General features: G+C 61.2%; 4 gene segments (V, D, J or C); all 4 read left to right on the top strand.

Moving 5' to 3' along the window:
* Positions 1-111: 111 nt before the first annotated feature.
* On the top strand, positions 112-2,047 carry LOC116660929. The segment is given in 2 exon segments: positions 112-255; positions 1,597-2,047. Coding segments are annotated over 2 exon segments (378 nt in total).
* Positions 2,048-3,339: 1,292 nt separating this feature from the next.
* On the top strand, positions 3,340-5,275 carry LOC116660932. The segment is given in 2 exon segments: positions 3,340-3,483; positions 4,825-5,275. Coding segments are annotated over 2 exon segments (378 nt in total).
* A 1,288-nt stretch (positions 5,276-6,563) lies between these two features.
* Positions 6,564-8,499, top strand: LOC116660931. The segment is given in 2 exon segments: positions 6,564-6,707; positions 8,049-8,499. Coding segments are annotated over 2 exon segments (378 nt in total).
* A 1,292-nt stretch (positions 8,500-9,791) lies between these two features.
* LOC116660930 lies at positions 9,792-11,727 on the top strand. The segment is given in 2 exon segments: positions 9,792-9,935; positions 11,277-11,727. Coding segments are annotated over 2 exon segments (378 nt in total).
* The last annotated feature ends 3,756 nt before the right edge of the window (positions 11,728-15,483 follow it).

Raw genomic sequence — 15,483 nt, 5'->3', positions numbered from 1 at the left:
CTCCTGCCCCTCCCACAAGCGAGGATGGATGGAGCCTCACTTCCCAGGGGGGAAGCTGCAGGCGGGGAGGGGGTCAGGGTTCTCCCCCTCCCTCTCTGAGGGGTCAGACCTGCCCCCCTGACGTGGGGGTGGCCTTGGGCCCTCCGTGCAGCTGCAGGTGGGCCTGGGAGGTGGGGAGAGGGTGACAGGGGTTTATGTTCGAGGCTGTATCACTGTGTTATGTGTTCGGCGGAGGGACCAAGCTGACCGTCCTAGGTGAGTCTCCCCTTTCCTTCCTCCTCGGGGTCCAAAGGGAAATTTGGGCGGATTTTTCTCTCTCTCTGCTCTGACTGGGGCTGAGGTCTGAACATTCGTGGGGTCTGTAAAGGTCCCCCCTCGTGTCGGGCTCCTCGCCACCTCCGGTCTGTCCCAGCCTCTCGGACTCCTGCTGGGGATGTCGGGCAGTGACCTTAGCCGCCTACCCCACCCAGCCCCAGGCCTCGCTGCGCCCCAAGGGCTCCCTCCAAGGAAACCTTCTCCTCAAACTCTGGGATCTCACATCCCTCCTCGGGGTCTCGCAGCCCCACTGTCAGAGGAGAATGAGGGACTGAGGCCAGGGCAGAGGGTGATGAGGTTGCGGGCATCAGGTCGAGGCATGTGGGAAGGATGCTGGAAAGACCTGGACTGGACATGGGAGGCCTTCTGGGTTCAATCTGCACTGGGTACCATGTGGGGGCTAGTGAGGGACCCCATGACCTGGGGACTTGGAGACAAGGAGGAGAGAGCAGAACAGGGGAAGGAGGGAGGCAGTTTCCCTTTGAGAAGCTGGTCCCAGGGAGCGGGGTCCCCCTCCTTCTCCCCCCAGGCAGGACACCCCAGGCTGCACAGGTCTCAGGACACCCAGGCCTTAGGGGTCACCCCCACCCACTCACACAGTGGAGGGGAGACCCTAGAGTAGGTGCCTGGGTTGGGGACTGCTCACAGGCACAGGTGACAGAAACAACCCAGCCAGGCAGACAGATGCCCTGGGACAGACAGATCCCCAGGATAACTTCACAGGACAGGGAGACCCCTCACAACAGACACAGCCCCAGGCTCCAGACAGAAAAGTCATCTACATGGAAACCTCCCTGTGTGGGACACCCCTCCTCCCTGGCAGCCCCGGAGGGTTCCCTGCCAGGAGCAGGGCAGGGGCTACGACAGGGCCGCCAGGGGGACTGTGGGCAGGGAACCCCTTCCCTGAAAAGGAAGAGGGCCTGAAAGGGAGACAGACAGACATCCTGACCGCACACATCGGGTAGGAACACGGGTGGATTTCAGACAGTCAGTAGCCCAGGACAGACAGACGTCAAGGGTGGACACCAGGTAGCACCAGGGAGCAGAGGGTGGGACATGGGTTCTGAGGACATGTGACCCGAGGAAGAGACGGAGACTTAAGAGGGGCCCCGGACTCCCAGGAGTCGGGCTCTGACGTTCCCCCGACAGAAGGTGAGTCACTCGCCGCCCTGGGACCCATGTCCTGGACTTTGGGCTCCTGTGCCCACATCTCCCGGCATCAGGGGTTCCGAGACGGACGCTCAGCCAATGACCCCCTGTCTGTCCTGCCCCACTTTGCAGGTCAGCCCAAGGCCGCACCCTCGGTCACCCTGTTCCCGCCGTCCTCTGAGGAGCTCACCGCCAACAAGGCCACCCTGGTGTGTCTGATCAGTGACTTCTACCCGGGCAGCGTGACGGTGGCCTGGAAGCAAGATGGCACCACCGTCACGCAGGGCGTGGAGACCACCAAGCCCTCGAAGCAGAGCAACAACAAGTACGCGGCCAGCAGCTACCTGACCCTGTCGCCCAGCACGTGGAAGTCTCACAGCAGCTACAGCTGTCGGGTCACGCACGAGGCGGGCACCGTGGAGAAGACGGTGTCCCCCTCCCAGTGTTAGGCCCCCGGGCCCCCACCCTCGGGGGCCTGGAGACACAGGACCCCCGGGAGAGTCTCCCCTCCCACCCGGGGCCGCCCAGCCCTTCCTCCTGCACCAATCAGCTCTCAATAAAATGTCCTCATTTCATTCAGAAATCAGGCTCTCGGCTCATTTCTGTTTGTGCGCTTTCTGTCCTCAACTCCGTCATCCTCAAAGGTGTGCAGAATCCTTTGGCCTGAGTAAGGAGGAGAGATGCGGTCCTGATGCTCTCTTGAGGGACGGTTTCACTGTCACAGGAGCCCCCAGAGAACACTGTAGAGCACACGCGGGGCTCACTGCAGGAGGGGAAGTCTGCCCGCCCTCCCCAGCCCCTGCCGGGTTCCTACTCTCTGTGGCTCACGTCCACCTCTCATTGTCCGTCTTCATGGCTCCTTGATTCCCGTGGTCCCCAGAATGATGTATGAGCCCCCTTCCCTGGACACTTCAGCAATCACACTCGGGAAGGTGACCCCCCTCATGGCTCCCTCTCTCCATTCCATGATAACCCGCCAATTCCAGGTGTCCTTTGGCTCAAAGCCCACCCTGCGAGGTCACCGTGCTCACAGCCCGGAGTCCCTCCCTCTTTAGGGGCCAGTCCTCCCACCTCTTTGGGGACACTGCCCTGTTCCCCCTCCACAGACACTCTGCATCACACTCACCACCGGACCCTCAGTACCCTGACCCCGGTCACTCATCCCACACTCGCCCCTGGACGGCCCTACTCCCCCAGGTGTCACGAGGGTCCCAACAACATTCTAGGACCCTGAGACAAAGCCAGCTCTGCTCTCTCTGACCACTCAGAGGACGGCCGACCGCTGACCCCACCACAAATGCCCAGGTCCAAGTGTCCATGGGGCTTCGTGGGGCCGTGAGTTCAAGGTCAAGAATCAGTCTAGGCTTGTACTCTGCACTTGACTGTGTACTGACTCATCTTCTTAAGATCCGCAACCAGATCTGAGAATCGGTGTGATTATGGCTGTAGGAGGGACACAGGACAGGGATCGAAGCTCTCAGACAGACAGACAGACACACACACACACACACACACACACACACACACACACAGGAGATACTGCGACCGAGGCCGTGTCGGCCGTGCCTCTAGGACGTACGCAGCACCAGGAGCCCTCCCCGGGCCTCGCTCTGCAGAGGGCACGGCTCCATCACCCCCGGGCCGTGAACAGGCCTCCTCACTCTCCCTCCGCGAAGGTCCCCAGGCCAGCTGAGCCAGGGCTCGCACCTCCTCCAGGAACGGAAGTTCGCTGGGTTGGGATGGGATGGGACCCTCAGACGTTCCCTCCTGCCCCTCCCACAAGCGAGGATGGATGGAGCCTCACTTCCCAGGGGGGAAGCTGCAGGCGGGGAGGGGGTCAGGGTTCTCCCCCTCCCTCTCTGAGGGGTCAGACCTGCCCCCCTGACGTGGGGGTGGCCTTGGGCCCTCCGTGCAGCTGCAGGTGGGCCTGGGAGGTGGGGAGAGGGTGACAGGGGTTTATGTTCGAGGCTGTATCACTGTGTTATGTGTTCGGCGGAGGGACCAAGCTGACCGTCCTAGGTGAGTCTCCCCTTTCCTTCCTCCTCGGGGTCCAAAGGGAAATTTGGGCGGATTTTTCTCTCTCTCTGCTCTGACTGGGGCTGAGGTCTGAACATTCGTGGGGTCTGTAAAGGTCCCCCCTCGTGTCGGGCTCCTCGCCACCTCCGGTCTGTCCCAGCCTCTCGGACTCCTGCTGGGGATGTCGGGCAGTGACCTTAGCCGCCTACCCCACCCAGCCCCAGGCCTCGCTGCGCCCCAAGGGCTCCCTCCAAGGAAACCTTCTCCTCAAACTCTGGGATCTCACATCCCTCCTCGGGGTCTCGCAGCCCCACTGTCAGAGGAGAATGAGGGACTGAGGCCAGGGCAGAGGGTGATGAGGTTGCGGGCATCAGGTCGAGGCATGTGGGAAGGATGCTGGAAAGACCTGGACTGGACATGGGAGGCCTTCTGGGTTCAATCTGCACTGGGTACCATGTGGGGGCTAGTGAGGGACCCCATGACCTGGGGACTTGGAGACAAGGAGGAGAGAGCAGAACAGGGGAAGGAGGGAGGCAGTTTCCCTTTGAGAAGCTGGTCCCAGGGAGCGGGGTCCCCCTCCTTCTCCCCCCAGGCAGGACACCCCAGGCTGCACAGGTCTCAGGACACCCAGGCCTTAGGGGTCACTCCCACCCACTCACACAGTGGAGGGGAGACCCTAGAGTAGGTGCCTGGGTTGGGGACTGCTCACAGGCACAGGTGACAGAAACAACCCAGCCAGGCAGACAGATGCCCTGGGACAGACAGATCCCCAGGATAACTTCACAGGACAGGGAGACCCCTCACAACAGACACAGCCCCAGGCTCCAGACAGAAAAGTCATCTACATGGAAACCTCCCTGTGTGGGACACCCCTCCTCCCTGGCAGCCCCGGAGGGTTCCCTGCCAGGAGCAGGGCAGGGGCTACGACAGGGCCGCCAGGGGGACTGTGGGCAGGGAACCCCTTCCCTGAAAAGGAAGAGGGCCTGAAAGGGAGACAGACAGACATCCTGACCGCACACATCGGGTAGGAACACGGGTGGATTTCAGACAGTCAGTAGCCCAGGACAGACAGACGTCAAGGGTGGACACCAGGTAGCACCAGGGAGCAGAGGGTGGGACATGGGTTCTGAGGACATGTGACCCGAGGAAGAGACGGAGACTTAAGAGGGGCCCCGGACTCCCAGGAGTCGGGCTCTGACGTTCCCCCGACAGAAGGTGAGTCACTCGCCGCCCTGGGACCCATGTCCTGGACTTTGGGCTCCTGTGCCCACATCTCCCGGCATCAGGGGTTCCGAGACGGACGCTCAGCCAATGACCCCCTGTCTGTCCTGCCCCACTTTGCAGGTCAGCCCAAGGCCGCACCCTCGGTCACCCTGTTCCCGCCGTCCTCTGAGGAGCTCACCGCCAACAAGGCCACCCTGGTGTGTCTGATCAGTGACTTCTACCCGGGCAGCGTGACGGTGGCCTGGAAGCAAGATGGCACCACCGTCACGCAGGGCGTGGAGACCACCAAGCCCTCGAAGCAGAGCAACAACAAGTACGCGGCCAGCAGCTACCTGACCCTGTCGCCCAGCACGTGGAAGTCTCACAGCAGCTACAGCTGTCGGGTCACGCACGAGGCGGGCACCGTGGAGAAGACGGTGTCCCCCTCCCAGTGTTAGGCCCCCGGGCCCCCACCCTCGGGGGCCTGGAGACACAGGACCCCCGGGAGAGTCTCCCCTCCCACCCGGGGCCGCCCAGCCCTTCCTCCTGCACCAATCAGCTCTCAATAAAATGTCCTCATTTCATTCAGAAATCAGGCTCTCGGCTCATTTCTGTTTGTGCGCTTTCTGTCCTCAACTCCGTCATCCTCAAAGGTGTGCAGAATCCTTTGGCCTGAGTAAGGAGGAGAGATGCGGTCCTGATGCTCTCTTGAGGGACGGTTTCACTGTCACAGGAGCCCCCAGAGAACACTGTAGAGCACACGCGGGGCTCACTGCAGGAGGGGAAGTCTGCCCGCCCTCCCCAGCCCCTGCCGGGTTCCTACTCTCTGTGGCTCACGTCCACCTCTCATTGTCCGTCTTCATGGCTCCTTGATTCCCGTGGTCCCCAGAATGATGTATGAGCCCCCTTCCCTGGACACTTCAGCAATCACACTCGGGAAGGTGACCCCCCTCATGGCTCCCTCTCTCCATTCCATGATAACCCGCCAATTCCAGGTGTCCTTTGGCTCAAAGCCCACCCTGCGAGGTCACCGTGCTCACAGCCCGGAGTCCCTCCCTCTTTAGGGGCCAGTCCTCCCACCTCTTTGGGGACACTGCCCTGTTCCCCCTCCACAGACACTCTGCATCACACTCACCACCGGACCCTCAGTACCCTGACCCCGGTCACTCATCCCACACTCGCCCCTGGACGGCCCTACTCCCCCAGGTGTCACGAGGGTCCCAACAACATTCTAGGACCCTGAGACAAAGCCAGCTCTGCTCTCTCTGACCACTCAGAGGACGGCCGACCGCTGACCCCACCACAAATGCCCAGGTCCAAGTGTCCATGGGGCTTCGTGGGGCCGTGAGTTCAAGGTCAAGAATCAGTCTAGGCTTGTACTCTGCACTTGACTGTGTACTGACTCATCTTCTTAAGATCCGCAACCAGATCTGAGAATCGGTGTGATTATGGCTGTAGGAGGGACACAGGACAGGGATCGAAGCTCTCAGACAGACAGACAGACACACACACACACACACACACACACACACACACAGGAGATACTGCGACCGAGGCCGTGTCGGCCGTGCCTCTAGGACGTACGCAGCACCAGGAGCCCTCCCCGGGCCTCGCTCTGCAGAGGGCACGGCTCCATCACCCCCGGGCCGTGAACAGGCCTCCTCACTCTCCCTCCGCGAAGGTCCCCAGGCCAGCTGAGCCAGGGCTCGCACCTCCTCCAGGAACGGAAGTTCGCTGGGTTGGGATGGGATGGGACCCTCAGACGTTCCCTCCTGCCCCTCCCACAAGCGAGGATGGATGGAGCCTCACTTCCCAGGGGGGAAGCTGCAGGCGGGGAGGGGGTCAGGGTTCTCCCCCTCCCTCTCTGAGGGGTCAGACCTGCCCCCCTGACGTGGGGGTGGCCTTGGGCCCTCCGTGCAGCTGCAGGTGGGCCTGGGAGGTGGGGAGAGGGTGACAGGGGTTTATGTTCGAGGCTGTATCACTGTGTTATGTGTTCGGCGGAGGGACCAAGCTGACCGTCCTAGGTGAGTCTCCCCTTTCCTTCCTCCTCGGGGTCCAAAGGGAAATTTGGGCGGATTTTTCTCTCTCTCTGCTCTGACTGGGGCTGAGGTCTGAACATTCGTGGGGTCTGTAAAGGTCCCCCCTCGTGTCGGGCTCCTCGCCACCTCCGGTCTGTCCCAGCCTCTCGGACTCCTGCTGGGGATGTCGGGCAGTGACCTTAGCCGCCTACCCCACCCAGCCCCAGGCCTCGCTGCGCCCCAAGGGCTCCCTCCAAGGAAACCTTCTCCTCAAACTCTGGGATCTCACATCCCTCCTCGGGGTCTCGCAGCCCCACTGTCAGAGGAGAATGAGGGACTGAGGCCAGGGCAGAGGGTGATGAGGTTGCGGGCATCAGGTCGAGGCATGTGGGAAGGATGCTGGAAAGACCTGGACTGGACATGGGAGGCCTTCTGGGTTCAATCTGCACTGGGTACCATGTGGGGGCTAGTGAGGGACCCCATGACCTGGGGACTTGGAGACAAGGAGGAGAGAGCAGAACAGGGGAAGGAGGGAGGCAGTTTCCCTTTGAGAAGCTGGTCCCAGGGAGCGGGGTCCCCCTCCTTCTCCCCCCAGGCAGGACACCCCAGGCTGCACAGGTCTCAGGACACCCAGGCCTTAGGGGTCACTCCCACCCACTCACACAGTGGAGGGGAGACCCTAGAGTAGGTGCCTGGGTTGGGGACTGCTCACAGGCACAGGTGACAGAAACAACCCAGCCAGGCAGACAGATGCCCTGGGACAGACAGATCCCCAGGATAACTTCACAGGACAGGGAGACCCCTCACAACAGACACAGCCCCAGGCTCCAGACAGAAAAGTCATCTACATGGAAACCTCCCTGTGTGGGACACCCCTCCTCCCTGGCAGCCCCGGAGGGTTCCCTGCCAGGAGCAGGGCAGGGGCTACGACAGGGCCGCCAGGGGGACTGTGGGCAGGGAACCCCTTCCCTGAAAAGGAAGAGGGCCTGAAAGGGAGACAGACAGACATCCTGACCGCACACATCGGGTAGGAACACGGGTGGATTTCAGACAGTCAGTAGCCCAGGACAGACAGACGTCAAGGGTGGACACCAGGTAGCACCAGGGAGCAGAGGGTGGGACATGGGTTCTGAGGACATGTGACCCGAGGAAGAGACGGAGACTTAAGAGGGGCCCCGGACTCCCAGGAGTCGGGCTCTGACGTTCCCCCGACAGAAGGTGAGTCACTCGCCGCCCTGGGACCCATGTCCTGGACTTTGGGCTCCTGTGCCCACATCTCCCGGCATCAGGGGTTCCGAGACGGACGCTCAGCCAATGACCCCCTGTCTGTCCTGCCCCACTTTGCAGGTCAGCCCAAGGCCGCACCCTCGGTCACCCTGTTCCCGCCGTCCTCTGAGGAGCTCACCGCCAACAAGGCCACCCTGGTGTGTCTGATCAGTGACTTCTACCCGGGCAGCGTGACGGTGGCCTGGAAGCAAGATGGCACCACCGTCACGCAGGGCGTGGAGACCACCAAGCCCTCGAAGCAGAGCAACAACAAGTACGCGGCCAGCAGCTACCTGACCCTGTCGCCCAGCACGTGGAAGTCTCACAGCAGCTACAGCTGTCGGGTCACGCACGAGGCGGGCACCGTGGAGAAGACGGTGTCCCCCTCCCAGTGTTAGGCCCCCGGGCCCCCACCCTCGGGGGCCTGGAGACACAGGACCCCCGGGAGAGTCTCCCCTCCCACCCGGGGCCGCCCAGCCCTTCCTCCTGCACCAATCAGCTCTCAATAAAATGTCCTCATTTCATTCAGAAATCAGGCTCTCGGCTCATTTCTGTTTGTGCGCTTTCTGTCCTCAACTCCGTCATCCTCAAAGGTGTGCAGAATCCTTTGGCCTGAGTAAGGAGGAGAGATGCGGTCCTGATGCTCTCTTGAGGGACGGTTTCACTGTCACAGGAGCCCCCAGAGAACACTGTAGAGCACACGCGGGGCTCACTGCAGGAGGGGAAGTCTGCCCGCCCTCCCCAGCCCCTGCCGGGTTCCTACTCTCTGTGGCTCACGTCCACCTCTCATTGTCCGTCTTCATGGCTCCTTGATTCCCGTGGTCCCCAGAATGATGTATGAGCCCCCTTCCCTGGACACTTCAGCAATCACACTCGGGAAGGTGACCCCCCTCATGGCTCCCTCTCTCCATTCCATGATAACCCGCCAATTCCAGGTGTCCTTTGGCTCAAAGCCCACCCTGCGAGGTCACCGTGCTCACAGCCCGGAGTCCCTCCCTCTTTAGGGGCCAGTCCTCCCACCTCTTTGGGGACACTGCCCTGTTCCCCCTCCACAGACACTCTGCATCACACTCACCACCGGACCCTCAGTACCCTGACCCCGGTCACTCATCCCACACTCGCCCCTGGACGGCCCTACTCCCCCAGGTGTCACGAGGGTCCCAACAACATTCTAGGACCCTGAGACAAAGCCAGCTCTGCTCTCTCTGACCACTCAGAGGACGGCCGACCGCTGACCCCACCACAAATGCCCAGGTCCAAGTGTCCATGGGGCTTCGTGGGGCCGTGAGTTCAAGGTCAAGAATCAGTCTAGGCTTGTACTCTGCACTTGACTGTGTACTGACTCATCTTCTTAAGATCCGCAACCAGATCTGAGAATCGGTGTGATTATGGCTGTAGGAGGGACACAGGACAGGGATCGAAGCTCTCAGACAGACAGACAGACACACACACACACACACACACACACACACACACACACAGGAGATACTGCGACCGAGGCCGTGTCGGCCGTGCCTCTAGGACGTACGCAGCACCAGGAGCCCTCCCCGGGCCTCGCTCTGCAGAGGGCACGGCTCCATCACCCCCGGGCCGTGAACAGGCCTCCTCACTCTCCCTCCGCGAAGGTCCCCAGGCCAGCTGAGCCAGGGCTCGCACCTCCTCCAGGAACGGAAGTTCGCTGGGTTGGGATGGGATGGGACCCTCAGACGTTCCCTCCTGCCCCTCCCACAAGCGAGGATGGATGGAGCCTCACTTCCCAGGGGGGAAGCTGCAGGCGGGGAGGGGGTCAGGGTTCTCCCCCTCCCTCTCTGAGGGGTCAGACCTGCCCCCCTGACGTGGGGGTGGCCTTGGGCCCTCCGTGCAGCTGCAGGTGGGCCTGGGAGGTGGGGAGAGGGTGACAGGGGTTTATGTTCGAGGCTGTATCACTGTGTTATGTGTTCGGCGGAGGGACCAAGCTGACCGTCCTAGGTGAGTCTCCCCTTTCCTTCCTCCTCGGGGTCCAAAGGGAAATTTGGGCGGATTTTTCTCTCTCTCTGCTCTGACTGGGGCTGAGGTCTGAACATTCGTGGGGTCTGTAAAGGTCCCCCCTCGTGTCGGGCTCCTCGCCACCTCCGGTCTGTCCCAGCCTCTCGGACTCCTGCTGGGGATGTCGGGCAGTGACCTTAGCCGCCTACCCCACCCAGCCCCAGGCCTCGCTGCGCCCCAAGGGCTCCCTCCAAGGAAACCTTCTCCTCAAACTCTGGGATCTCACATCCCTCCTCGGGGTCTCGCAGCCCCACTGTCAGAGGAGAATGAGGGACTGAGGCCAGGGCAGAGGGTGATGAGGTTGCGGGCATCAGGTCGAGGCATGTGGGAAGGATGCTGGAAAGACCTGGACTGGACATGGGAGGCCTTCTGGGTTCAATCTGCACTGGGTACCATGTGGGGGCTAGTGAGGGACCCCATGACCTGGGGACTTGGAGACAAGGAGGAGAGAGCAGAACAGGGGAAGGAGGGAGGCAGTTTCCCTTTGAGAAGCTGGTCCCAGGGAGCGGGGTCCCCCTCCTTCTCCCCCCAGGCAGGACACCCCAGGCTGCACAGGTCTCAGGACACCCAGGCCTTAGGGGTCACTCCCACCCACTCACACAGTGGAGGGGAGACCCTAGAGTAGGTGCCTGGGTTGGGGACTGCTCACAGGCACAGGTGACAGAAACAACCCAGCCAGGCAGACAGATGCCCTGGGACAGACAGATCCCCAGGATAACTTCACAGGACAGGGAGACCCCTCACAACAGACACAGCCCCAGGCTCCAGACAGAAAAGTCATCTACATGGAAACCTCCCTGTGTGGGACACCCCTCCTCCCTGGCAGCCCCGGAGGGTTCCCTGCCAGGAGCAGGGCAGGGGCTACGACAGGGCCGCCAGGGGGACTGTGGGCAGGGAACCCCTTCCCTGAAAAGGAAGAGGGCCTGAAAGGGAGACAGACAGACATCCTGACCGCACACATCGGGTAGGAACACGGGTGGATTTCAGACAGTCAGTAGCCCAGGACAGACAGACGTCAAGGGTGGACACCAGGTAGCACCAGGGAGCAGAGGGTGGGACATGGGTTCTGAGGACATGTGACCCGAGGAAGAGACGGAGACTTAAGAGGGGCCCCGGACTCCCAGGAGTCGGGCTCTGACGTTCCCCCGACAGAAGGTGAGTCACTCGCCGCCCTGGGACCCATGTCCTGGACTTTGGGCTCCTGTGCCCACATCTCCCGGCATCAGGGGTTCCGAGACGGACGCTCAGCCAATGACCCCCTGTCTGTCCTGCCCCACTTTGCAGGTCAGCCCAAGGCCGCACCCTCGGTCACCCTGTTCCCGCCGTCCTCTGAGGAGCTCACCGCCAACAAGGCCACCCTGGTGTGTCTGATCAGTGACTTCTACCCGGGCAGCGTGACGGTGGCCTGGAAGCAAGATGGCACCACCGTCACGCAGGGCGTGGAGACCACCAAGCCCTCGAAGCAGAGCAACAACAAGTACGCGGCCAGCAGCTACCTGACCCTGTCGCCCAGCACGTGGAAGTCTCACAGCAGCTACAGCTGTCGGGTCACGCACGAGGCGGGCACCGTGGAGAAGACGGTGTCCCCCTCCCAGTGTTAGGCCCCCGGGCCCCCACCCTCGGGGGCCTGGAGACACAGGACCCCCGGGAGAGTCTCCCCTCCCACCCGGGGCCGCCCAGCCCTTCCTCCTGCACCAATCAGCTCTCAATAAAATGTCCTCATTTCATTCAGAAATCAGGCTCTCGGCTCATTTCTGTTTGTGCGCTTTCTGTCCTCAACTCCGTCATCCTCAAAGGTGTGCAGAATCCTTTGGCCTGAGTAAGGAGGAGAGATGCGGTCCTGATGCTCTCTTGAGGGACGGTTTCACTGTCACAGGAGCCCCCAGAGAACACTGTAGAGCACACGCGGGGCTCACTGCAGGAGGGGAAGTCTGCCCGCCCTCCCCAGCCCCTGCCGGGTTCCTACTCTCTGTGGCTCACGTCCACCTCTCATTGTCCGTCTTCATGGCTCCTTGATTCCCGTGGTCCCCAGAATGATGTATGAGCCCCCTTCCCTGGACACTTCAGCAATCACACTCGGGAAGGTGACCCCCCTCATGGCTCCCTCTCTCCATTCCATGATAACCCGCCAATTCCAGGTGTCCTTTGGCTCAAAGCCCACCCTGCGAGGTCACCGTGCTCACAGCCCGGAGTCCCTCCCTCTTTAGGGGCCAGTCCTCCCACCTCTTTGGGGACACTGCCCTGTTCCCCCTCCACAGACACTCTGCATCACACTCACCACCGGACCCTCAGTACCCTGACCCCGGTCACTCATCCCACACTCGCCCCTGGACGGCCCTACTCCCCCAGGTGTCACGAGGGTCCCAACAACATTCTAGGACCCTGAGACAAAGCCAGCTCTGCTCTCTCTGACCACTCAGAGGACGGCCGACCGCTGACCCCACCACAAATGCCCAGGTCCAAGTGTCCATGGGGCTTCGTGGGGCCGTGAGTTCAAGGTCAAGAATCAGTCTAGGCTTGTACTCTGCACTTGACTGTGTACTGACTCATCTTCTTAAGATCCGCAACCAGATCTGAGAATCGGTGTGATTATGGCTGTAGGAGGGACACAGGACAGGGATCGAAGCTCTCAGACAGACAGACAGACACACACACACACACACACACACACACACACACACACACAGGAGATACTGCGACCGAGGCCGTGTCGGCCGTGCCTCTAGGACGTACGCAGCACCAGGAGCCCTCCCCGGGCCTCGCTCTGCAGAGGGCACGGCTCCATCACCCCCGGGCCGTGAACAGGCCTCCTCACTCTCCCTCCGCGAAGGTCCCCAGGCCAGCTGAGCCAGGGCTCGCACCTCCTCCAGGAACGGAAGTTCGCTGGGTTGGGATGGGATGGGACCCTCAGACGTTCCCTCCTGCCCCTCCCACAAGCGAGGATGGATGGAGCCTCACTTCCCAGGGGGGAAGCTGCAGGCGGGGAGGGGGTCAGGGTTCTCCCCCTCCCTCTCTGAGGGGTCAGACCTGCCCCCCTGACGTGGGGGTGGCCTTGGGCCCTCCGTGCAGCTGCAGGTGGGCCTGGGAGGTGGGGAGAGGGTGACAGGGGTTTATGTTCGAGGCTGTGTCACTGTGCTACATGCTGGTGGAGGAACATAGCTGACTGTCCTCAGTGAGTCTCCTAGCTTTCCAGCTTCTTTGGGTTCAGGATTGACAATGGTGGGGATTTTTCTCTTTTATTTCTGTCCTGAGTTTTGCTCAGGTCTGAAACACTCTGGGGCCTGTAACCTCACCCTTTTAGGTTGTTCACTCTTTTCAGACAATTGTTAGGGACAGGATGGGCTGATCTCAGTGACACTCTGCCTCCCATCACTGTGACCCCTGCCTGCTGTCTCCAGTGGACCTTCTCCTCTGGAGTCTGGCCAGAAGGATTCTTCATGTTTAGTAGAGGGATAGTTTTACTCTCACCCAGAATAGTCCAGGGAATATTCCAGAACAGGAGATTAAGCCTGCATGATCCAGGAGAGCCCACCTCAACCCCTTTCCTCCACTTGAGATTCTCATGTGGACCACATTCACGTCCGGCCGCAGGCCCCTCCCCTGGGTCCCATGGACTCCAAGGTAATGTCTGAGCTCCTTCCCTGGATTGGGGGTCTTCCCAGTATGAGGTTGTGAGACAAGAAGCCCCCTCCCCAAGAGAGAGCAGAGCCTGAAACCAATACAGATGGATGTTGTGTGTGATGATCCCGGGGAGAAGGGTCGGGGGGGGGGGGGTCTTCGGTCACACAGGTGCCCCAAGAAGGATGTGAGGGCACAGCTGATGCCGGCAGCAGCAGGGAGTGCGGGAGGCTGGGGGGACAGGTTATGAGGACGTGTGAATCTGAGGAGATAGAGGACAAAGAGGAGGCGGGGGGCTCCCAAGATGAGAGCATTGAGAGTCTCCCAACAGGATCTGGGAGGTGTCTCCCCGTGCCCCACCCTGGTCCACTCAGCCCTTCTCCCTGCACCCAATCAACTCACAATAAAATATCCTTTGGTCAATTAGAAATCATGCTCTCTGCTCATTTTTTTTTTTTTTTTTTTTTGTCTTGTATTTAACTTGCAACCTCTCTGGGATTCTAGGGGTGGAGTGTGGGGACTCCTAGGCACCCAGTAGGAAGGTAACCCAAGGGGAGAGGCTCAAGGTCTCACTGAGGTGGGGGGAAGGGGGAAGGGGTGAGCATCTCCCAGGAAACTCTCCAGGACACATCCGCCCTCCCCTCCCTCCCACTCCTCCTCCAGCACCAGGCCCTGCCCACCCCTGTCACCTTCCTGGCTGGAGCTGCCCATGGCTCGTGACCTCCAGATAGGCCCTCCCTGCCAGCCCTGGTCAGGACCCTCCACACCCTTCCTCAGCCCGGAAACCCTGCTCTGGCCTGGACCCCTGATGCCCCCCTCCCTTCCTGCCCAGCTCAGCTCCTGCCCACCCTCACCCCCTCCCTGTCAATCCCAAGGGCTGGACTAACAAGGGGCCCGAACACTCCGGCAGCGTCCACTTCACAGGCTCTTAAATCTGGGGCCATCTCGATTCCTTACCCCACAGCATGTTCAGAGATGCAAGAAGACTGTGGGGAAGGCAGGGAGGAAAGTGAGCTGTACAAAAATCCTGCCCGGAGTCAAGTGCACTTGACAGAGAGAAGCCCTGAGCTCCCCAGGAACCACTGCAAGGAGGGAACAGGTGCCTCAGAGTTTCTCTGAGATCCAACAAAGCCTTTGCTGGAGGGAAACTGGTGTCTCAATGCTGAGGCCAGGCGTCTTGTACCACAATTAAAAGTGGGGACGTGTTTCACCAGAGGCCTCAGTGTTGACGGGAGGGGGTCAGGGTTCTGACACACACACAGGCGATCGCCTGGCAGCCTCAGGGCGGGGCGAAGACCATGAGCTGGTACCCTGCATGGGGAGCCCTCCAAGTTCCTGTCAGGTACCACCAGGTCACCATCTCTGGGGGCGGGGGTTACATAGTTAACAGTCCCTTGATTTGCCCAGATAGGAGGTGGGTGCAGCCAGGCAAGCTCCTGCCTCTGGACCCTGGACTCTTGGTACAAAGCCCCACCACCATGCACACACCACACACCCAAGGCCATTCCCACCTCTGCCTGAGGCCCCTTTGGTGTCCTGGGGCTCCCAGGCTGCCCCCGGTTACCGCTCAGCTCTGCCACTTGAGAGAAAAGAGGCAAAGGACTTTCTCTCAGGTCTGCGGCCCTTCTGGGGCTTATCTCCTGGGCACAGTCTCCCTTCCATCATGACGTCAGTGGGAAAACCAGGCCCTGTGGAGGCACTTTGTGCTGCTCTGAGGCCCCTGGGGTCTGGGGTTTCCAGCTGCTCTGAACATGAGGGATGTGATGAGACACCCGGCCCAGCCCCACCGAGCCCTTCATGCCAGGGCTCAGGTCAGCGGCTTCCCCATTGGACTTGAGAGTGAGGGGGGTGGGGTGGGTGGTGACAGTGGGTC

The sequence above is a fragment of the Camelus ferus genome, chromosome 32, assembly GCF_009834535.1.
Source record: "Camelus ferus isolate YT-003-E chromosome 32, BCGSAC_Cfer_1.0, whole genome shotgun sequence".
In the NCBI taxonomy this organism is placed as follows: Eukaryota; Metazoa; Chordata; class Mammalia; order Artiodactyla; family Camelidae; genus Camelus; species Camelus ferus.
The sequence above is the reverse complement of the archived record's forward strand: the minus strand, read 5'-3'. Positions and strand labels throughout refer to the sequence as shown.